The sequence below is a fragment of the Ricinus communis genome, chromosome 9 (assembly GCF_019578655.1).
Source record: "Ricinus communis isolate WT05 ecotype wild-type chromosome 9, ASM1957865v1, whole genome shotgun sequence".
In the NCBI taxonomy this organism is placed as follows: domain Eukaryota; kingdom Viridiplantae; phylum Streptophyta; class Magnoliopsida; order Malpighiales; family Euphorbiaceae; genus Ricinus; species Ricinus communis.
The window spans coordinates 393,007-416,301 of NC_063264.1; the positions used below are offsets into that span (position 1 = coordinate 393,007).

General features: G+C 32.0%; 3 protein-coding genes across 7 annotated transcripts; all 3 read right to left on the reverse strand.

The window, feature by feature from the left end:
- Positions 1-519: 519 nt before the first annotated feature.
- Positions 520-2,672, reverse strand: LOC8262607 (coniferyl alcohol acyltransferase). Its single transcript, XM_002519308.3, has 2 exons — positions 1,813-2,672; positions 520-1,591 (listed from the first exon to the last, which is right to left on the reverse strand). The coding sequence occupies exons 1-2, from the start codon at positions 2,242-2,244 to the stop codon at positions 635-637; spliced, it is 1,389 nt and encodes a 462-aa protein (XP_002519354.1). The 5' UTR covers positions 2,245-2,672; the 3' UTR covers positions 520-634.
- A 7,535-nt stretch (positions 2,673-10,207) lies between these two features.
- Positions 10,208-16,409, reverse strand: LOC8262605 (DEAD-box ATP-dependent RNA helicase 50). Of its 2 annotated transcripts, XM_015719273.3 has the most exons (8): positions 15,732-16,382; positions 14,902-15,428; positions 14,022-14,216; positions 12,808-12,995; positions 11,425-11,638; positions 11,181-11,312; positions 10,918-11,093; positions 10,208-10,789 (listed from the first exon to the last, which is right to left on the reverse strand). In XM_015719273.3, exons 1-8 carry the CDS (start codon positions 15,916-15,918, stop codon positions 10,552-10,554), a joined length of 1,857 nt encoding a protein of 618 aa, XP_015574759.2. In that variant the 5' UTR covers positions 15,919-16,382; the 3' UTR covers positions 10,208-10,551. The 2 variants fall into 2 exon arrangements, with proteins under 2 accessions (XP_015574759.2, XP_048234918.1); XM_048378961.1 differs by having other exon boundaries at positions 10,918-11,312; positions 15,732-16,409.
- A 483-nt stretch (positions 16,410-16,892) lies between these two features.
- On the reverse strand, positions 16,893-20,200 carry LOC8262603 (rhomboid-like protein 14, mitochondrial). 4 transcript variants are annotated; one of them, XR_007217277.1, is made up of 4 exons: positions 19,826-20,200; positions 18,367-19,192; positions 18,225-18,284; positions 16,893-17,569 (listed from the first exon to the last, which is right to left on the reverse strand). XR_007217277.1 is itself a non-coding variant. In XM_025157370.2 (3 exons), exons 1-3 carry the CDS (start codon positions 20,033-20,035, stop codon positions 18,425-18,427), a joined length of 870 nt encoding a protein of 289 aa, XP_025013138.1. In that variant the 5' UTR covers positions 20,036-20,200; the 3' UTR covers positions 17,842-18,424. The 4 variants fall into 4 exon arrangements, 2 of the variants coding, with proteins under 2 accessions (XP_025013138.1, XP_002519350.1); XR_007217276.1 differs by lacking the exon at positions 16,893-17,569 and having other exon boundaries at positions 17,842-18,284; XM_025157370.2 differs by lacking the exon at positions 16,893-17,569 and having other exon boundaries at positions 17,842-18,918; positions 19,027-19,192.
- Positions 20,201-23,295: the final 3,095 nt, after the last annotated feature.

The window sequence follows — 23,295 nt, forward strand, 5'->3', positions numbered from 1 at the left end:
ACAATGTGTGTGTAAAAACCATACGGTAATGGTTAGCTAAGCATGCAGTTGCAGCTGTTAACTATTTAACCAATCATTTTACATATTAATATAATTTCTGATGCTATATATGCTGCACTCCGTCGGATTATTTGGTGAAACTAACATATGCACACGAAGATGAAGAGTGCAATTCTTTCCTTTAAAATTTGCTCAGTAGATTTTGCTTTTCCAACAAATTGGTGTGATTATATTATTCTTCTTCCTTGCATTAGTTTCTAACATTGTACTATATTCATTTCTTACCTAATGTTGGATGGCCTATTTCATTTTTCTTAAAGGAACAGATGAAGAATTCAAAGCCTGGTGTATGTGAAAATGTTATGATGTTGATTTAAGAAATTTATTTTTGTACCAGTTGATATGTAGTTTGATCAATTGGGAATTTCAAAGTCCAAATACAATCACATAGTAACTTATGACGACATAAATAAAGTAAATTTTTGTCATAGATAACAAGTTAGATGTGATAGAAATTAATGGCTAAAAAGTTTCACATATTTAATAGCATCATCATCGTTACATTTCAATTTAGACACGCGGAAACATTCATATGACAAATAGACTAAAATAATTAAATGAAAATACAAATTAATCATGTTGTAACGAGGTTAAGGTAATCGCATGTAACGGGCCTAAAGAAATGGGCTGCCTCAATCTCTATTAATTCCACCTGTTCTTTTAATAGGTGCATGTACACTATCCAATCACCATTTCCAATTGGACTGGGCATCGGCATGACATAACCAGCGCTGCCACCCCATGGAAAATGATACGACCCAAAAATAGGCACACCCCACCCGAAATCCACCTTTGAAATCGGAAATCTTTGCCCTGAGGAGACTACAAAAGCCGGTCCATCATCACTACCGCTACTATAGATTTTAGCCAGGCCTGGCTCTGGCCTATGTGCCTCGACCCAATCAATCAGCCCCAAGAAATGCTCTTTTGTCACAGCACTTTCCAGGAAATCATGAACCTCATTTGCTACCCAACTCAGTGAATTTTCAGTTAGTTCATCCACTCTTTTGCCTCCATAAGGAATGGACAGCACATTCCCAAAGTAAGCATCCATTTGTGTTGTTAATGGATCAATATTTAACCTTCTTCTTCCATCCACAACAATACCCATTTTGGATACCCATGCCTTTCCAGAGGCCTGGCCTCTTTTAGTAGATTTGGCAATTAGTTGCCACAAGAAGGCACTAAAAGATTCAAGCTTGGTCCTCTTGCAATCAGTGGAGCTAGCAAGTTTCTGTAGCTGATTAAGTTGATCGGACTTAACATAATATATCCGACTTATAAGATGATCAGCCTCTTTTGTAGGTTGCAATTTGGAGATGGGGACGTACATGTTGTCTAGGAAAGGGTCGAGGCAAGCAAGACGTCTAGGGTGTAGCAGAGATCTCCTAAAAGATGGAACCATCGATATAGCCTTGGAACGAGCTGTTTCTGCCCACGACACAAGAAACATATTGGCTGAATAGGCGTCTGCTATGCGATGATCAAACGTGCATCCCACCACTACACCCCCGCATTTGAGTTCAGTTGCCTGCATATTATTTGTTCCTTGTTAGCTAGTAATAGTATTAGAATTTAATTGAATATAAGAGCATCGTTTATATACAATGATTCTTTATAATAAAAAAACTTGTCACGTAGAAATATTGCACTGAAAATGCTTTTATATGTTGGAGAAGAATTTGTCCAAGATGATATAATTTCTCGCAAGAGAGGGAGAGAATTCAATTGACATGCAACGTGCATACTGACCTGAACAGCAAGTACACCATTCTTCTTCTTGGGAACGAGTTTGCCTTCAATGCTCTGGTCGGGGTTATACAAGTTGAGTTGTTCAAGCTCAGTATCTGCAGAAGCTTCAATAAAATCGACCCCACGGTTGTTGCAGATTATTTCTGGCTCTCCAATAGAGTTTCCCACAATCTCACCGGAAAAGGCATAGTAAGACACCAGAACTTGAGCCATGGCTTTCTTTAGAACAGTCACCATGGACCCAAAACTCTGATCTCCAATTAATGGTTTTCTGTAGCAAAAGAATACACCCACGTCTACTGGAGGGAGAAGCAGGTCTAGGTTGGAGAGTGACAACCAATGTTCTTGCATTGGTAGCACTGCTGCCACCACCTCCTTCTTCTTAATCGTGACCCTGAAAACGCCATTCTGTTCTGCTCCTTCGGTGCCCATATCGTTCTGTATTCGTTACTGGTTGTCTCTAAGCTACTAATGTATAATTTTTGATTCTTGTCTTTTGGGGAGAAGGGGCTCTCAATTTACTTTTATACTGCATCACGATGCAATAGACAGTGCATCTGGATGATATGTCATTGCTATTTAGTAGTTTTTATTATAAAAAAAAAATAATCAAAGTTCTAATTAGAACAGTGGGGTAGTTGCTTTCTTTTTTTCTTTTTTTCTAAAAAAATAACCTTTAAAGTGGGGTAGTTTTTTCTAGCGCTCTTTGGTGATAATTTAAACCAGAAGCTGACTATTGAATTAAATACAGAATTTGATTCAGGTGATGTATAGTTGGTTTGGTACTAATTTAGGCTATAATAATCAAAGTCCAATTTCTCAATTAACTTGGCATTCAACACCTGCTTCTCAATATTTTATTTGGTTGGAATAAGTAGAACAAGTCTAACCAAACCTCCGTTTACTATCTGTATTGTATTTTATTTTAAATTCTATTATAGAACCAAGTTGATATATATAATTTAATAAAAAATTTAATATTTAATATTAATTTGTAATATTTTAAAAAATAATAGTAAACTAATTATTTTTAAATATTTTTTAATATTTTTAAATTTTATGAGTATAATAATATTATTTTAAAAATATTTATTAATTATTTTAATATTATATAATTAATTTTATTAATATAATTGATATTATTATTTTTTAATATTATATAATTAATTTTATTAAAATATAATTAATATAATATTTTTAAAATTAATATTATTATTTGATTAGCAAATCATTTATTAATTAATATAATATTAAAATATAATTAATATATTATTTTTTTTAATTAGAGTAGTATTTAATTAATCAATTAATAAATTGATTGAAAAACTATAAAATTAAGAGAGAGAAATTTTTGGCCTTCAGACATTACTATTTTCTCTGGTGGTGGTGGTGATGCTCAATACCCGCTACTGCATTTAAGTTTCCCTTTCCTCTTCATTTATGTACCATCTCTTTACAAACTTAATCTTTGATAAGTTATTAGTTTTTAATTCGCATGACATGTACGAAAATTTTAATAATTAAATTTGTTAATATTTAAATAATAAAAATAATAAAAAGAAATAGAATTTTAAGTAGATCTTTTTTATATGATTCAGGTTTTTAATAATTAAATTTGTTAATATTTAAATCTTGGACCCTAGACCCTAAGCCCTAAGCTTTAAGCCCTAGACCCTAAGCCCTAAGCCCTAATATTTAAACTCTTTCATTTTTAAATAATATACTTATAAAATTTTTATGAATCTTGATTTCTGTAAAATAATATATTGAGTTTTTTAATATATTTGCGTGTTATTATATAATATTTGTAGAATTGCATGGGTGTTAATATTGATGTTTGCACTTGGGTGTAAAAGAGAGGAAATATATGAGGCAATAGTAGGAGAGAATTTTTAATGTCAGATAGACTTGCGCATTTAAAGCTAGAGTAATGAGGATAAAAACTAACAGACAAGCATCGATACAGAAAGTTAGCACCATAATTAGTTCTGCATTCTAATGTCAATTCAGAAATAACACCAACTCTATATAAATTCTTGCAGAATAAAATCTAAGTAATAGTTCAACAAAGGGTTAACTGCCATGATATGCATAAGTTAAAAAGAAAAAGAAAAATAAACAGAAAAAGGAAAGGGAAAACAAAGTAATTAGCCAATCAATCAAACGGATGGGCAAAAGCTGTACCAGTAGTTAATAGCAAAGTTTCAGAAATGAATACACAGAAAAACAAAGTAAGAGATTGAAAGGGTTCTAATAATCAGACTCACAATCCTTTGGGCATCATACCCAAGGTTCCATTTCCCATGACACCTTGGGTCAAATTATATTTAATAAAATGAAATATTCATTTTAAATTTAAATAAATATTTAAATATTAAATAAAAAATGAATATTAATATTATTAAACAAAAAATGATTGAAATTAATATTAAATAAAATTAATAAAATTATCATACACATCTTTCATAAAATCAAAAGAATGATCCAGAAATTCTTTTCCTTCACATTTCCCTCTATTAAATATAGAAATATTAAGTATTAAATGATACAATTACAGATTATAGAAGTAACATTACTACGCCATTCCACTTGATCCAACATCACATAATTCAATAAACTAAATGATATAAAAATTTAATAGAATGATAACAAAAATATGATGAAGATGAAGCAAAATCATTAATATCGAGATAAAACAAATGGTAATAAGAAACAAAATCATTTTGATGTAAAATAACCAAGAGACTAACCTCATTGATAATTCCATCACCAGATGATCCCTGCAAAAGATTAAAATGGCATAAATGGGCAACATGGTAAAAATATAACGCGTGTATTGATGTTTGTAGTATCAAGTTTGCCATCACATCTAAACTAGCTTTAGCACATGGAGCAATCCCAACATAAACCCAAACCATATTAGCGGCCGAAGCTAAATAAAGAAAATAACTACATTGATACAATGTATTTAAAAATTAAATTAATAAATAAACAACTATCTATCTAGCGCATAACACGAGAGATTGGTCAAACGGGATGAATTTAATAGGCCTGCCAGTCCACTATCAAATAAAAACTCAGCCTTAGCCTGCTAAAAGACATAGCTGACCTCTAGAGATCAAATAGCAAGCATCACAAATTTAGTAATTTCATTCAAGAGTCCATTAGAAAAACGATGAGTATAGGGATATTGCCGTCCTAATTTTAGAAGGTATTTCACCAAATACCTCACTAACCCGCCAACGGTTGTCCATAAAATCTTATATCTCGCAAACTTTATTTCTAATCCGAGACTTTGAGACAGTATGGAACTTCTGTTGCAACAGCTCTACCACTTTATTGATTCTATGTGCACCAAACTGAATAGCAGAAACCTATTAGCAAGATTGCAGGTAAGCAGAAATATAAGTATTTCTTGACATTTTAAGGGTTCCTCCAGGAAACCAGTACTAAAAATTCTAAGGTAGTCAATATTTTAATCGAGGATCAAATATGCACCAACTTACAAGTATAGGCATATCTGCCTCTTGTAAGCTGTCACAGCTGAGATATGTGTACTACTACTGGCTTTAACACTTGAAAGGCAAGCATCTTGATCTTCAGCTATCATGTCGACCATTGAAATCTCCACAGGTAGCCCGCACGGTTCATGCTAAGAGCTTCCAAACACATCTTTCCCGACTTAGAGGTACCCGTTACATCTTCAGCTGCTGAAAGGGGTGCTTCCCATGCTTTATAATTAATATAATCATCGGGTGGTTTTTCATTAGTGCAATTTCTGTTAAATAGATACAATTTTGTCGTTCAAGTAATGTATGAAATTCCTCGTTCTCCAACTCTTGCTTACAGCTAGGTTTGCCTCTTGCCTCATCAACTGAGACATCAGTTTCCATTCTATCAATTTCTACTTACTGAATGTAAAACGCATGCCAATTTTACATAAATATGCCAATTGCTTTCCTATAATGTGTAAACGGACAGATAGTTGTTCTTTAACTGACTTATATCTCGGTAAATGAGGTAATTAAATGAGACTCTTGTGCAATTCTGAAGTCATCTTTCTTTTATTTGTTCTCTGATGCTTGTGGAATGCTTTATAAGCTTCAGTTGATGACAACAGGAGAGTGATTTGAGAGATTTTTTTGGACTTGCAAGCTCTGGGTTCTCTTCTGAGTTTACCTTGGTCGAGTAACTATTGCTCATAGTAATCAATGTTAAAATGCTCTTTTTCCTCAATTGTTATTTCTGATATACATGCTCGCACATGTTTGCTTTTCTAAGAGGCTTTAATGCTGTTTTTTCCATCTTCCTTTTTTGCATACTAAGTTGTATTACTATTTAAACATGCCATGTCAGGTTTCTGAATAAGCATATATATACCCACCAAGAAAAAAAAATCCTTCTTCAATTTTCATCTTCATCATCTTTTAAACATCCTTCCTCAGCTTTCTTCTTCATCATCCTTATCACAATCTGAGAGACTTTCACCGGGATCCTCCTATAGAAAACAAAATATACTTTCTCAGGGACAATTTAAACTTCAGTACGAAGACTGAAGAAGACACCTCTTTCCATTCTTCATCACTCTCAATATCATAATCCAAGTCTGGTTCCTTCCTAAAAGGATGGCGTGGGCCAACAACATGACTGCAAGAGCAGCATATCCTATAATCAATTCCACATCTAGTCCAGATGCAATCAATGTTTATAGGCAATACCTTTACGAAAAACTTGCAAGAAATTTGTTACCAGAATTTAGAGCTTGTACCCTTTCAAAAAAAAAAAAATTTAGACCCTATATCCATATAGCATAATGTACCAGAATAAAATACATAATGCAGTTATGCCTCAAAAACAGTGATTATCCATGATATGAAAGTGAAAAACTTAAAGAAACAGCAAAATAGTGACTTTAATCAAAATGTTAGTGCTTCAGCAGTTGCAAGAAGTTCGCCTGTCTTACACAGACCTTCCCTCCGCATTTATGCTGAGAGGCTGTAGTCTGTAGTCCCATGACTATAATCCATGACATTTTGTTCACAAACAATCCAGCTACATTTCTAAAATTTATCTAGCTAGTTCGGTTAACATCTGGACATGCTAAGATATGGGTCTGTCACTCATGTCAAACTGCAACAACTGCTTCCTCTAGATCTTTTTAGCATCAGAATTCTCTAAATTCGCTACACACGATCTATCATCGGAAGATCGTTCCCCTCCACTTACAAGCTTCTCTGCGCTCGACTCATCATCATGAGCAAGATCCTGGTTACCAATTACCCGAAGTTCCTTAAATAGTTCAGTCTTAGGCTTCCGACGTATGCTCCAATGTTCTTTTCTTTTTCAACGGATACTACCACCCATAGGACTGATCCAAACACTGGCAGATATATCTTCCGATAAAGAAAAGAAGGAAGGAGAGCGTGTCAAAGATCTGGGGAGGGTGTCAACTCACCTTCCTGACAAATTAAATGCTTTATTTTATTGAAGAATGTGAAAGGAGTGAGTGTGTAGTTAGTCTGTACTTGCTATCAACAGAGACTGATGACTTACTTTCAAAAAATAAAAATAAAAATGTGAGGGAAATGGATTATTCATTCCCGCCAAAGATAGCCATTGGATTCAATCCAGTAACCAAATCTAGTCAAATAAATTTCTTAATCCGGTTAGAATGGCTTTGGATATGTATTTAAATTACGTAAAATAAATTTAATCAAATTGATAGTTGCTATTGGTCCTTTTAATAGTTTCTTTGACTAAATATATAACTTTGTTTGTTTGTTTGTTAATATTGAGCTTTAAATTAATAATAGGAATTGGTTTAGAAGATATCCATATATTTTATATGAAAGAAATATATTTTCGCAAATACTAAGATGGTCAATATTTAATTTATTTGGATCAATCACAATAATAAAACTATTCATAAAATGCGAGCATCTTATTAAATTTTATATTGCGGATTCCATAAAATTGTAATTAATAATCTAGTTCCATTCAAGTGTACTTAAAAAAAGATATTGAGTCCACCTGGTCCATTTTAATCCAATAATATAAGATACAGGATATGGAGAATATTCAGAATTTTTCTGGTCATCAATTTGAAGTTTGTTGGATGACATTCAAGGTATGTATTTGTAAGGTAAATTATATGATGGACGCAGGCTTACACAATATTATTAATTTGGGTTATTTTATACGAGCATAATATATATTTTTTAGGGTTTTTTCTTTAATTATATATAACTTTTTCTATATAGTATTATGGATAATAAAATAGTTATATTATAAATTAATTAATTATAAAATTTAAAATATGATATTTATATTTGTTATTTAGTAAATTAATAATTTTATTACGTATTAAATTTTAAAAATAATTATATTCTATTATTAAATATTAATTATTTTCTTATTTAAAATTATATTAATAGTTACTCTTTTCATTCTATACTAATTAATATTTTTTAATATTTTATTTAGATTAAAAAAATATTCAATAAGCTTAATTATAGGGAATAGATAGTTAATTGAGACGAAATGAACAAATAGTTAATTAATAATAATTTTGAAATTAAATTAAATTCTTATACTATTAACGATGAAAAATTTTAAATATTTTCAAAATTTTTTATAGCATTGAGATATAAAATTTTTAATTGTTTAATCATATCACTAATATGTACCTTAATAATATAAATAAATATAAAAAAGTAGTAAATTTTATTGATTTTTATGAAAAGGTATTATTATTTTTCCTATTCTATTTAATGGCAATTTAACTGAAATTCTAACGAGGACATTTTAGTATAAATTTTCAAAAGAGAATAATGCAATAATATAATATTTAAATATATACGAGTAAATAATGTAATGTGGTAAACTAAAGAGGGTAAATAGTAACTACATCAACTTTTATTTTCAAACCAATTAAATTCGAATTTTACCATGATCTATAAATAATATAAAACAGTATATATATATTAAAATATTTGTTACATATGACAAAATTAAATGAAATCATATTTTCATATTTATTTTTATATTGAAAAAACAATAGTATTGGATTCCTTACTGCTAAAAAAATGAATTTTGAAATTAAAATATGTTCTTCAAATTAAACTTTTGTATAAAAAAAATACTAAATATGTACCAAACATATAATTTTTACTATGTCTGTAAGAAAAGAAATTCTTATATGACTGGATGTTTAAATTTTTCTACAATCTAAATGGCATACATGTAACATAAGTGATATTTTTAATAAATTTAATATGATATATATTCAATTTGTAACATAATATTTGTGATTCATACTATTTTTCAGGATATATACTAATTATTATAATATATACCATTTTCACATAAAATATATTATTGCTTATGTTTTTACATATACTATTTTTCTAGATTTCGTGTTTATCTTTAATTTTCATATTTGAATTTCAAAACTCAGCTAAATTTCTTTTTAACTATTGTAAAACACCTACAATGATATCGATTTATCAACTTTGACTCAAAATCAACTGGATTACACAAACATCTAACAAAACAACCAATTTATTTGATTATAATTTTACACTCAAATAATTGAAACAAACATTATACCTTTGCTTGCTTTCTATTTAATAATAAATTTTAATCTAAAATAGTTTCTGAAACTAATATGGGTTTGAATAATTTCATATTTGGATTTTTTAGAGAAAATTTTGTTATTAACTTTAGATGAATCTAAAAATTGTATACACAAAGTAAACCCAAATTTAAAAGGCTTAAAATTATTTTATAAAACTTTTTTAGGAAAAATATAAGTCTTTAATTTATAAATTATTTAAATCTAATTTCATTTAACTTTAAATTAGTAAACAAAAATTTGAAAAAAAAATCACAAACATAAAAGAAAAAAAATTAATAAAAACGTTTAATGAAGGAAGAACACAAAAATAAACTCTAGACTCTAAACCCTAAAAATGAATATCTCATTATTAAGATATTTTTATCACAAACAATTATCATTAATATAACATGAGTTTGAAAGCTTAATGACTGCTCACTTCATTATTTGATCATTAATTTTTATAAAAATTGACCGATCCATTCATATCAACTTGACGAACAACTGACGAATTATTTATCTTTAAATATACGTTATTAAACACGAGAAATATAATAATGATGATTAAAAGTAATAATATCTAAATTCTTGTGAGTTAAAATCTAAATTCTTATGATATGCTTAATTTTTTCACAATTTATAGCTATGCATCTTCTTTTTTTCATAAACACATATCTACAGTTGTTGAAAAATAAAACCATAGTACTTATCTCAAAAGAAAATTCGATTAAAAAAAAAAAAAACCCAAAAGCTCTCTTAACTTCTACAAAAATAAAAATATTGTGTGTATCAAAGGAAAATGGATAAAAGAACTAAAGTTTTGCAACTTTCAAACATCTTCAACACCAGTAATCTATCATCAGGTTTATCGAGTGTATCCCACTAGAGAATTCGGTCGTGCTTATCCCATAGAAACTAAGCGAGGAAGGCAATATTAAACTTGCAGCATAATTTGGTCATCGCAGAATTTACTGAATCTACTGGTAACTTTCAGCATTTTGTATGCCATGCATTGAATAATCGACAACATGCATCGGCAGGCGCAAAGGTGATAGCTAAAAATGCTCATCATTTAACATCTTAGCCAATCGATCATTCACTTTTTTGTTCAAACATGCAAATTTTTAACTCATAAGCTCATATGCCGATGGCACATCATGCAGTGGGTGACCTTTTTGATTTCTCTCCATTATCTTTTGTGCAAGGGAAACTTGTTTTCCAACCACAAAGATAAATGCCTTGCCCTTCCCATTCGCACCTCTGGCAGTTCTTCCTACACGCCGCACATATTCACTTGGATCACGTGGAAAGTCAAAGAGTATAACATGATCCACACCAACAAAATCAATTCCACGTGATGCTCTGCCATCAATTTAAGATATATCAGATTCTTCAATTATTCTTAGCACTACGGGTAGGGGTCTCTGTTTGCTTATTAGCAATCAGTATAGATCACGATTAAGAAAATAAATGCAGAATAATGGCAATACCTATCAGTGCAAACCAAAAATAGTGAGTACTTTCCAGAATGAGGTTTTGTGAACTCCTTCATGTTTGCAAGCCGTGATTCTTGTGCCATGGCAGAATGGAATGGAAGAACTCGAATACGTGTTCCTTTTCTATCAAAACGTTTTAATACATTCTCTACTTTTCTGCATGTCTCGATCTGTTTAGGAGGCAAAATGTGATGTGTAATAGTTCCAACAAGTAAATTAAAAGTATTTAAGTACCATTCACATGGTGCTCTACTTACCTTATTACAAAAAACAATCGACTTCAAAACAGGTCTTTGCTCTACTACCTGCAGAAGAGCAGATTTCTTATTGAGAAATGCCGTTTCTGGAGTCCTATCTGCTCCAATTTCTCCACTGCAGTCTACAAGAACCTACACATTCAAAATGGTTGTTATCTAATATAATAACAATGAAAATGTCTTCAAATCCATTAAGAACTTTTAAGTACCTAATAAAAAGGCTTCAAGTTTATCAAAAACCCACCTCTTCAAGCCTTGCACTTGTACGATGCATACCAGGTCCCATGACCACTCCACAATCAGGAAAGATCTCAATAAGCTTGTTGTATACACCTACTGGTAAAGTTGCAGTTACGAATAGATATTGTGAGCGAACTGGTGAAGCATTCATTAAGCTTTTCAGTGCAACCTCAAACTCTTCATCATTAAAAAGTACATCTACCTCATCCAACACAGCACTGTAACGAGGGTCATTTCCAATATTAGGATTGAAAGAATACATCACTGGACCATGTTTATCAGATCATAATTGACATACCAGTTGAGATAAATGATTACAGGCACATTTGACATAAAAGGTGGTCAAAACCTTAGCAAGACAACAAAACCAGAAATCGAAAAGCCAGATTAGCCAGCAAGCTTTGGATCACAACTCATCATAATTCGATGCTCTACTATAAAGTTGAACGTGTATAATAGCATTGTTCCAAGTTATAAATCCTGGCATATGATTATGGATAAATTGATTTTAAATCATAGGATTTACACATAATTTTTACTTTATATTGTTTAATGAAGTTTCATATATTTCTTAGCTGACTATAGACAAGGATAAAACTAAGATTAAAAAGATATGAATAAGAATTTATTTGATCTGAACTTCGGGTGGCATTTCTATATCGATAATTCTAATCTATCTATTCATGAATTTAACCTCTATTTATGGATATGATCAATATTAGAATAAAATGTCACAAATGCAAGTCCTTGGAAGCTTGTAAGACACATATATAATCCTTTTGTTCCACCAATTAAGCCCAAAATTATCTATTTATATTTTCAGTGGATAAGTGGTTAGTAAGTGCTATTCTCTCTTCTTTTCCCTCATCTCCAGCCTATATACTCCCATTCCAGTTTCTTGTTTCTAGTGGGAATTTGACACTGATCTTGATTCATTGGTTAATAATCCAATTTCTTTTCACCCTAATCAAAGACAAGAGTTTGGACTTTGGAAAGCTCTATACTGCATTCTTATTGTCATATTTATGTTCATTTCCACCAATGAATTCTTTCACTATTAGCCTAAACAAGCAGAAGACTGGGTACTTCAAAATAATAAATATTTTGTATAAGAACATTCTCAGTCTCCCTGTCAAGCTATCATTGATACCTATAAGAGACATAAAAAGCTATTTAAAACAAACCTACGTTTTCTCTGTTCATTACAAAAATTGGAAGTGGTTATAATGATTGTCTCACAACTTGCTACACATTTATCAAGGAAGAAAGAGAAAACAAAAATTCTGAGAGCACTGAGAAAGAATTCACTCAGAATCACATAAAGATATTAAATCTTCTTCAAAACTAACCATAACATGGAAATCATGCAGTACGCAAATGAGTTTACCATTTCAGATTTGATAACTTCAAGAATCCTTCTTTAACTAGGAACATGAAACGACCAGGTGTTGCAATTAGAACATTAACACCTTGTTCTAGATTTTCCAGCTGAGTTCTCTGGGAAAATCCCCCGGTCACGGCCATAGACCGAAATGGCACCCCAAATTTTGACATTGATCGGCAATTGTACAAAACCTGCAATAAGCACGCCTAGTTTAAGCAATAGTGAAAGCCAAAAAAGGTTGTGAGTGAAAAAGTATTTATATTCTTATGGGCAATACTATAGATACATTGTCAATGATTCTGGATCTGATATATGATTACTTTTTCCTATTAGCATAGAGCATAGCAATTTTATTTTCACCTTTAAGTACATGCCTATGATGAGAATTTTCTCAAAACCTCAAGATCAGAGGCCTTTTCTTTAACAATCTTCAAGATCAGAGTTTGCACTTTCCAGATTTGGTTGTTTCTCTGCTGTTCTGTCGCAGGATTGGTTGGAAGTTTGCTCTTGTATTCTCCATGTATCCAGAGACATTACCCTTTTTCTTTCAATAAATTTCATCATCTAGAGAGGACCATGCCTAGTTATGGGCAAGGGAGTGTGATAGTTCAACCCTTCATTATTGCAGGGGATAAACGTTTACCAATGAAAATAGTTGGCCCTCTGAACAATTTTCTTTCTATATCAAACAAAAAGGTTGCTGCATTAAGAGACCACTCAATAATGGACAGAATCCACCATCTTGAGAAACAACAGAAAAAGAAAAAAAAAAGAATTCCAACAACTGTGCTGCTTCATCAAATCTCGTTGGTAACTCAAATATATCTAATCCTATTGAGCATTCTCAACCTTCATTATGTTACTTCTTACACTAAATATTTGGAAAAAATAATATCCTGTAATCAGTTCAACAGGCTTGCAGGCATGCATTGATCTCATAATGTATAATTCATTTTGTCAACCCATGAGAATCATGGATCACAATGTAATGGAAAATCCAGTACAAGTTATTAACTCACATCTAAAACACAGCACCAAATCGTTCTACACTTCATGAGTTATTCAGATTAACAATGTCATCAAAATTGGAAGAAAAAAAAAAAGCTAAGAGCCATTGATTTAAGGGGAAAAAAGTTAACGAAAGGAGAAGAAAAAAAGATGAAATGCAATATGCAAAACAAGACTAATTTCAGTTGGCTTAGCCACAAAAGCAGTACCTGAGAAGCCAGCTCAGCAGTGGGCACCATTATAAGTATTTGAGGACTTTGTGGAAAGGATTCACCAAGTCCTTGGAGTTCTTCCAGCCTTAACCGCTGTATTATAGGAACAAGATATGCTAATGTCTTTCCTGATCCACTTTGATCTGCTATGACACAGCTCTTCCCCTCAATTACAGGTGTAAATGACATGGCCTGCAATCATCCAGTTGAATAAATAGATGTAGACACTGCACATGTTAATAGACCCAGTTGCATAAAATATGCTCATGATAATAGATTTTTTCCAGATATTTGATGTTCATGATTCAATCCACTTAAAAATAACATAATGAATAATAATAAGGGGGGTATGCTCTAGTTTGAGGTAAACAATTGCACTTAAAGGTTTGAAATAAACCTCACCATCAACTATATCAAACTGCATTACCTCCAAAACTAACCTAATTAACAATAAAGCATTTTTTAGCATCTACTTTAACATAAACCAGGAATTTTCAATAAAAAGCAAGTCAATTAGAGAGAAGAAAAAAAAAAAAAGAAATTACCATCTGGAGAGATAGAAATAAACATATTCAGAGAATGAACTTTTCAAAAGTCATATTAAAGCATCTTCTCTCTTGTACTCATTTCCTTTCAAATCTTCTGTTTTCCCATTTTGGTTTAATTTGGAGAAGGGAAAAGGTAACATTACCTATTTTTGCAAACAAAAGTCTAAAGGCTGATAAGTTGCAGTATCATTGATGTGCATTAGTTAGAGCTAGATTTAGACTTCACAGATAGAAAATTTATCAGAAAATGGAAACGGAACTGAACAAACATTAATCCATTTCATAAGCACAATTTGGTTTTTGGTCAGCAATGAATATTACTGACATACCTGGATCGGCGAAGGGCGTAGGAAACCCTGCCCCTTTAAAGATTCAATCATAAATTCACTGCAACCCAAATCCCTAAAGGATTTTCTACTAAAGAAGTCATTCTCAGCAGAAAATTTATGTTGTCGATGTATTGACTTTGTAGTGAGACCTACATTAGCCCACCCGCTGAAGTAAGAAGAAGTGGCAGGAGCTGAACCTTCTGCTCCAGATCTTCTGAAAACATGATCTGACATCTGATGTTTGTCATGTTTAACACTGGAACTGAAGCTCTTAATGTCCTTTCCTGCCCTGGTTACTATTGTCTCTGCAGAACCTTGAGTTACAGAAGCTGTTGAATTTGAGTTGGTATCTGAGATGACAGAGTCGTGAAAATGTGGATCAGCTCTGGGCGGTACATGCACATTTTTTGTGACCTTTTGTTTCATGGATTCAGCTCTTCTCATGAGCACTTTTAGCTTTTGTGCTTTCAGTTTCCCAAATGCTCCCATAGTAGATGGGGTTGGAGAAGCGGCAGTAAGTGGAATAACTGTAAGCCCAAGAAGTAAATTGAAATCTCAGGAAGGAAGAGTGCAGTAAGAATTCAGTTTAAGGTGAGCTGATGATGGTATAGAAATACAACTGTCAGCCTAAGACGGAAGCTAGTTCAAAATACCAATGTTTTTCAGATGACAATAAAATAAAATTGCATTAGATAATAATAACTAAATGCTATAAGAGAAGATATTGCGGGGTAATACAGAAAAGGGAAGCAATCGAGAATACAGGGATTAGAATAAAGGATTCAGGAAAGTAATTGAGCAGTTAGAGAAGTAGCAACGGAAAAGAGCACCTGAAGTGTTATCCTGGTCGGAATCGTCGTTTCCGTCGTCGTCGTGAGTCCAGCTATGGGCAGCAAAAACCCATTTACTACTTTTGAAACCAAAATTCAAGAGGACACATCGGTGGGTTTGAGACCTCAGGCTTAGGCTTATAAGAGGATGAGGATGAGGAGCAGTGATACCACCGATTCCCAACATCTCTGCTATTCTATGTATGCTCTTTTCCTTCCTCTCCAATTTTTTTCTTTGTTTAGTTTTTCTTCGTCTCTATATACTCTACACTCTACTTGTTAGGATAATATCTGCTGCTTGCTTTGATATTTCTTTTTCTTTTTCTTTTTGTCTCTCTCTCATTACCCAAATTTACTTTTTCTTTCTTTTCTTTTTACTTCATCTGGTTGGAAGTTTCTTTGATTTATATCCCTTTGATTCAAGCAGAAAAAATTTATTTCTAAGTTAAGTTTTTAATCATTCCATTTGTACTGCAAGTTTGCATATTGCAGCTCATTTCTGCTGAAATGGCTTTTTTAAAAGAATAAATAAATAAATCACCTGGAATGTAAGTCGAAATTATCAAAGAGGATCATCTTTACCTTGTTGGAAAATGCCCGAGTACCGTTTCACCTTAAGAGAAGGCATGGCATTCGGCTGATTCTAATGCTAAGCACAGTGAGTTTTAGCTTTTAAATAACAGTGGTATTAAAATAGCAGAAAGAAAGAGGAGGGGGAAAAGTGTGCTTGAACTTGAAGGTGTTAATTTGTGTGATGGGATTTTGAGGAATCTATTCTTGTAAGTTCTAATTTCCATTTGTACGGATTTAAGTATTTAGATTAAATTATTCCTATTAATTGCAAGTGTTCAAGTCATTTTGCAATTTATGCTGTAAGCCTCGAGGGTAATGCCTTCAATAGTATTTACAATCTTCAGGGGGTTTTTTTCTCTCACTTGTATTCTAGGTGAGGTGATATTAATAGACATAAAGAGAAATTAATTCCACGTCCGCCATAAGTTTGCAAATCAACGACATTGAAGATTGAACCCTTCTGTCAATTATATTGAGAGTGTTGAAAAGAGGGCGAAATGAATTTTCGTTTTAACCTGCAAATGAAGAAAATAAGGAATGCAGAGAACCGATGGGAAGAATATAATGCCATCGGTATTCTCCAGAAACTTAATAATGTGACTACCCATCTAATATATTTCTGAAAAGAATCAGGGGATTGTACAAGGAATACATGAAGTAACTTTGAGTCATCAGTGCCAAAAAGAGGAAAATTTATCTACAATTTGGACAAAATACATCAAATAATTTGTAATCAATGTAATCACTTGTGACGATACATTTTCTTTCAGAATTGCTCCCAATCTTTCCTTCCACTAACATACTCTTTGGAAGAGGGAAGGTAGTAAGAACTTGGTGATTAGGAGCCTCTGAAAGTTTCCCCCTTAAATGGGTTGCCATCAGCAATGAAATTTTTACCAATATAATCACCAAGTCGAAAATTTTACCATCTCAGAGAACATGATCACATTATCGGACTGCCATTTCCCATACTTCTATGCTAGCTAGTTGCACTCATCTGGATTGAATTGCAGATGAGTAAATACCAATATTCTCTTCCCTGCTGCACATTTGTCCCTTGACACAGTGTTGTTAGCCTACATTGTTGTTCCTTAAGCATGTCTATAAAAGCAGAGAAGTTTAACCTGAATTGTCTTGGGCAAGCATTCAGCAATATTCCAGCTTGATACAATATCCACTTGTGACTCCTGTCTCTGGGAATGCGCCCCTTGAGATTCACTGTCTGAAATATCATCAGCTCTAGCCAGACTTCCACCATAGTTATACTACAACAGAGCCAGAAAAACGACCATAAGTTAACTGCAATATATAAGCAATACGAAAGATTACTTGAAAATGACGAACATTCAAAACCCAGTTTGCAAAGCTTTGAGCAAGCTTGCCTAGCAGTGGTATTATAATGAGTGTCAACTACTGCATAATTTTAACTTTTTAAGAACAGTGGTATCAAAATAACAGAGAGAGAATGGGAAAAATCCACTAGTTAACAGAAAATCAAAGAGAGAGAGAGAGAGAGAGAGAGAGAGGGGACAGAATCTAGAGAGAAAAACTGTTGTAAATTGTATTCAATATGAATGCATAAACAATTCCGTTGTCAAGCTTCTATACACTTTCATTCTTTGCTTCTATACGTAACATTCTATTCATAACTGATTATTAAGCTAAACCATAACTAGTGACGATGTGACAGCTTGTGAACCAACAAACTAACAAACACACCTTGACAAACTAACTACATTTCCCCGCCAAAGGCTAATATACTTGAGTAATCCAATTGTAATTGCAACCATGATTTATTTCCAACACAGAATTATTTGAGCTGAAGTCTTTATTACCACAATTGAAATGAATTTCTAATACAAGAACTTCTGCAAAGCGCACTGAAAAGAGAAGGACATTGGCCTGCGTAGTACAGCATACCAAAGTTAATGCAAGCAATGCCTTTCTGCATCCACTGAGCCCTCAGCAGTCACGTTACAGCTGTTGGGAATGACCAATATCATCAACATCCAGGAATTCCATATTCTATCCAATGAGAAAAATCAGATATACAAAGATATACAAGATATTATTATTTGCGTTGTTGCTCAAGATTTTTATAATCCATTGGCCAAGATAGTTCATCGACCAAATCTTTCAATCCTTCGCCGGCGTATCTCTTCCAAGGAAAGGTCATCAAACTGACGTGGCAACCGATATGATGGCAAACTATTCCCACACATTTCACATACACTTGATGAACTATAATTATCATATGTGCATGCTTGGCACCTCCACACCCTCAATACAGCCCTTCCAGCCTGACTCCCACCAACAGTTCCCCGTCCAGAAATCTGCTGTTGCCTGGGTCCAAATAAGCCTTTCACGAGCCTTAAAGGCCAGCTCAATATGCTGGTAAGATTTTTGATGATTAAAGTCAGTGGGTCTGAACCTGAATATATTCCTTTCAACTTCAGATAGAGAATTCCAGCAAGTATTCCACCAAGGTGGCCAAGGAATGAGACTCCAGGAACAAACATTTGGATAAGAATCAATTCAGCCCATGCAGCATGGCGTGCTGGTACGACTAGTCCATGCACATGTGTATAGTTATCAGACTGAGAATTGAGGACGACTTTCATTGCAAATAGAACACCAGAAAACCCAACAGCATATTCAGAATAAAAAGGTCTGCCATAATCAAAGAACAAGAGAAGGGACTTAGCAAGTAGCAGTGTGATACCCTGGGACATAGTCAGCAACGCAGCGACCATAGATGCAAATTCAACACTTCCCATTGAAGTTTCCAACTGGATACCCTTCCACAAGAGAGACATCATATTGTATACCAGATGAGACTCCCCAACATGGTAGAATGCTGATAGAAAGAAGCGTTTGAGGTCCCCATCCTGTCCATTCAATGGCAAACTTAGAACATATTGTTGAAAAAATAGTTAGAAAAAGAGCGACTATCATGGCATCATCTACTAAATAAATCAAATAATGTCTGATGGCTACACAAATAGTGCAATTATAAAAATGTCCAGAAAAACCTTGCTTCCGGACCTGCGTACAGGTTATCGTATTATTAAGGGAAAGATAGGAAATAGAGTCAAATTTGGACAGTAAAACAACCCGCATAAGCACTAGAATAAAGTTAACCAGCAATACTTACAGAATGACATAACCAGTTAATTTCATCATTAACATCAACTAGCTAACAAGATAACCGAAGTGTCTCTAAAACAGTAAGACAATGTCAGATGGCGGCACCTTGTTTGAAGGGCCAAAATAAGAAATCATGGTCATTTTTCATTCAGATGGGTTGTTTTGCTATTCGAAAGTATATGACGAGAATGCAAAGTAAATGAGAGCCCTGGTTTTAACATTGCCATTATCTAGACTGGAAAAATGGACGTATTTAATCGAATCCAAGAGAGCAGTGGTTTTAGGGGGTTAGAATCATATAAGAAATAACAAGAACGATAGAGAAGAAGCAGAGCACTGGGGAATTGACGAATAGTGAAACAGTGAAAACTTACCTTGAGAATAAGGTAAGGATTGAACCAGACGTCGTGGATAGAAGGAAGAATAGGACGGAGGAAGGCCGGTCTCAAATAGATGAGAGTATTGGCGGCGAGAAGCCCCGCCGTGACAGGAGGTTTCCACGGAAGCCTATAGTACTCACTCACAGCGTGTATTGCCAGCAGAGGCAACATTCCCCTCGGTAACCTCCCTCCGCTTCTCTCCATGATTGCCTTTCCCAATCAAAGTTTTCAGCCCAATACGATAATTTTCATGAAATAAGATTAAGAATAGAGAATCTAATAAGTCGGTTACTTGCAAAGAGAAGATTCTAGTGCATCGTAGACTCTTCCGCACTCGACTTCATCTTAATTGCTGTGTGTCTGGTCAAGGCACAAGGGTCAATTGGGACCTAATCAAACAATTGGACCGATAAAGCCCTCCATCAAACAATTTTAATCAATTAATAATTACCCAAAATAATAAATTTCATTCCATAAATTGCTAATAGTTGCATCCAGCAAGCTCTCAAATTATATTTATTTTTTATTATAGAAAATTTTAAAATTTCAGACTCCAATGAACTCTTTTGCTTATTTTCCTTTTTAAAACTTTTTAAGAAGCTTATTTTCTCCCCTTAAAATTTATGAAGAAAAAGATGGCTTTTACATATATATTTTTTCTAATAGTTATGTTATTCTCTCTTCCTTATTCTCTCATCTTTTTCTTTGATAATAAAAAAATTAAATAAGAAGTGAAATACAAAATATTATTGAAACACAAATGTATTTTAAAATAATAAAATTATTATTTAAATATTAATACTAACTATACATCAAATAATTTTTTAATAACATAAATTTATTTATTCCATTTTTATCAATGTTACTAAATTATATATTAATTGTTTAATTTAATTATATATGAAAAGTTACATAATTGAAAATAATATCGTTGTTAAATTATTCCACATCGAATTTATTATTTAGTCATTTTGAAAATTAAATCCTATAAATACAATAAGTTTTAAAAATAACAGTCTACAATAATATGAACAATGCTTACTTTCTAAATTATCAAGACCACACACAACCACAACAGTGCAGAATGTATATTGAGATTTAAATAAAGAAAATAAATATTAAATTTAAATTATAATATTAAGTTTTTTTATATTTTTTATATTTTAGTAAGAATTAAATAAAAAGTACATAATGCCTTACACTAAAAGCTAAAAAAAAAAAAATACAAATTTTGAAAATTAGTCAATGATGCCTTTTCATGGATTCACCTAAATAAGCCGCGGCTAAAGTTGCAAAAAATAAGAGCTTGAATATCATTTGTAAATAATTCAAGAAACATATAGCAAATAAAATAAAGTATCATGAAGTTTTAAAAATAGAAAAATAGACAATATCCTACTTATGCTTAATAAATAAATTAAAACACTTAAGAGTTTGAAACATAGAAAAATAATTATAAGTTTCTCAATAAGTAAAGAAACATTAATTAACAAATCTATAAACGAGCTAATAAGCTGAGTATTAATAAATTTAAATTTAATTTGTTAATATTAATGAACTTCTATTAATAATTTGTAGCTTTACAACCAATTTAACTCATAACTTAGCATATTTAGATCAATTTAATCTAAATTTATTGCTAAGATTTTATTGTTAATTTATCAACATTCTTGTTAATTAATGTTTCTTTACTTATTGAGAAACTTATAATTATTTTTCTATGTTTCAAACTCTTAAGTGTTTTAATTTATTTATTAAGCATAAGTAGGATATTGTCTATTTTTCTATTTTTAAAACTTCATGATACTTTATTTTATTTGCTATATGTTTCTTGAATTATTTACAAATGATATTCAAGCTCTTATTTTTTGCAACTTTAGCTGCGGCTTATTTAGGTGAATCCATGAAAAGGCATCATTGACTAATTTTCAAAATTTGTATTTTTTTTTTTTTAGCTTTTAGTGTAAGGCATTATGTACTTTTTATTTAATTCTTACTAAAATATAAAAAATCTAAAAAAACTTAATATTATAATTTAAATTTAATATTTATTTTCTTTATTTAAATCTCAATATACATTCTGCACTGTTGTGGTTGTGTGTGGTCTTGATAATTTAGAAAGTAAGCATTGTTCATATTATTGTAGACTGTTATTTTTTAAAACTTTCATATAATAAGTTAAAATATTTAATTAAAAACTTAATTCTATCCTAAAAACTTCTTATTTCATTTTATTAGAACAAATAATTATGTAAACTAATTACTAGTTCTTTTATTAATTGCAATTAAAATTTATATTTATTGATTTGGGAGAATGTGTATTTTAGCCTTTCATGTTTAACCCAAAATACAAATATGCCCTTAAGCTAATTCTTTAATCAAATAATCGACAAATCATTATTATTATTATTTTGTTATAGCCTTCTTTTAACAGAGCTTTAACTTGAATTATAATATCGTTTAAAATATATGATATATCATTGTTTATCTGATTAATAGGATCCGCTTAATGACTATATTTTAGTTTGTAAAAGAATACTTTAAAAGATACCCCTTAATTCACGTTTTTCTTTCTTCGAAATTCTTTCTATCTTTATCTCTTTCTAACTCTATCTTCAAAATAATAAACCTTTTATACTCTCTCTATTCTTCCTTTTCATGGCTGCGGTGCTGCTGGAGATGGAGACGCTTGTGGTGTCGACGATTTGTTAGCAGCACTATAACAATATCAGTATTCATTAACTTTTTCTCTATCCATTTTAGCTATACCAGTAAATATCCTACTATCACGGCATCTGATCAACCGCGACTTTTTTAACGAATACTATTAAATCTTTTGGTAAAACCAAATGGCTTTATCGGCGATTGGACTTTCTTTTGATTTGCTAGCAAATGTTGCTCTCTCAGGCCAAAGATTGGAAGAAACCCATATGCCACGGCCAGCCAAAAATGAACCCAAAAGAATCCATTTTCAATTATAAAACGAACTCAGTTTCAATTTTTCATCAACATCACTATAGCCACCACGGGCCAAAGAAGGACCCAGAAAGGAATTAAGTGCAGAAAGCTATCCAGCAAAGAAGAAATGAAAAACCAAGAACGAGGGATTTGGTTTTTAAGAAATGAAAGAGGTAGTGGTAGTTGATGAAATGTGGATGTCGGAAAAGGAACAAAGGAATTGGATTTGGGTTGTTTTGTTTACATTGATATTTTTGGATAAAAAAACAGAAGTATTTTATAAGATTGCAGTAACATACCATTGCACTGCAATTTGTATTTATGGAGGAGAATTCTTGAAAAAGAATGTGGAGATGATAATGGCGAGGGGTGGTGGTTATGAAGATAACAAAAGTCAATAGTTGATTGGATAAACTAAAGAAAAAAAATTAATAGATGTTTTATTATTATTATTTTATAATCTTTTAAGTGATATCATGGCCCCATAGGAGGTCCCGTTTCTGATA

Excerpts from the sequence above, each read along its gene's own strand:
- LOC8262607 (XM_002519308.3), bottom strand. The coding sequence starts at position 2,244 with ATGGGCACCGAAGGAGCAGAACAGAATGGCGTTTTCAGGGTCACGATT. Across the intron at positions 1,592-1,812 it reads ATGGTGTACTTGCTGTTCAG|GCAACTGAACTCAAATGCGG; the intron begins GTCAGTATGCAC and ends AATAATATGCAG.
- LOC8262605 (XM_048378961.1), bottom strand. The coding sequence starts at position 15,918 with ATGTTGGGAATCGGTGGTATCACTGCTCCTCATCCTCATCCTCTTATA. Across the intron at positions 11,639-12,807 it reads AAGTTATCAAATCTGAAATG|TGCTGTGTTGGATGAGGTAG; the intron begins GTAAACTCATTT and ends CCCTCGTTACAG. Across the intron at positions 11,313-11,424 it reads CAAGTGCAAGGCTTGAAGAG|GTTCTTGTAGACTGCAGTGG; the intron begins GTGGGTTTTTGA and ends TTGAATGTGTAG.
- LOC8262603 (XM_002519304.4), bottom strand. The coding sequence starts at position 20,035 with ATGGAGAGAAGCGGAGGGAGGTTACCGAGGGGAATGTTGCCTCTGCTG. Across the intron at positions 19,193-19,825 it reads ATCCTTACCTTATTCTCAAG|GATGGGGACCTCAAACGCTT; the intron begins GTAAGTTTTCAC and ends TTGAATGGACAG.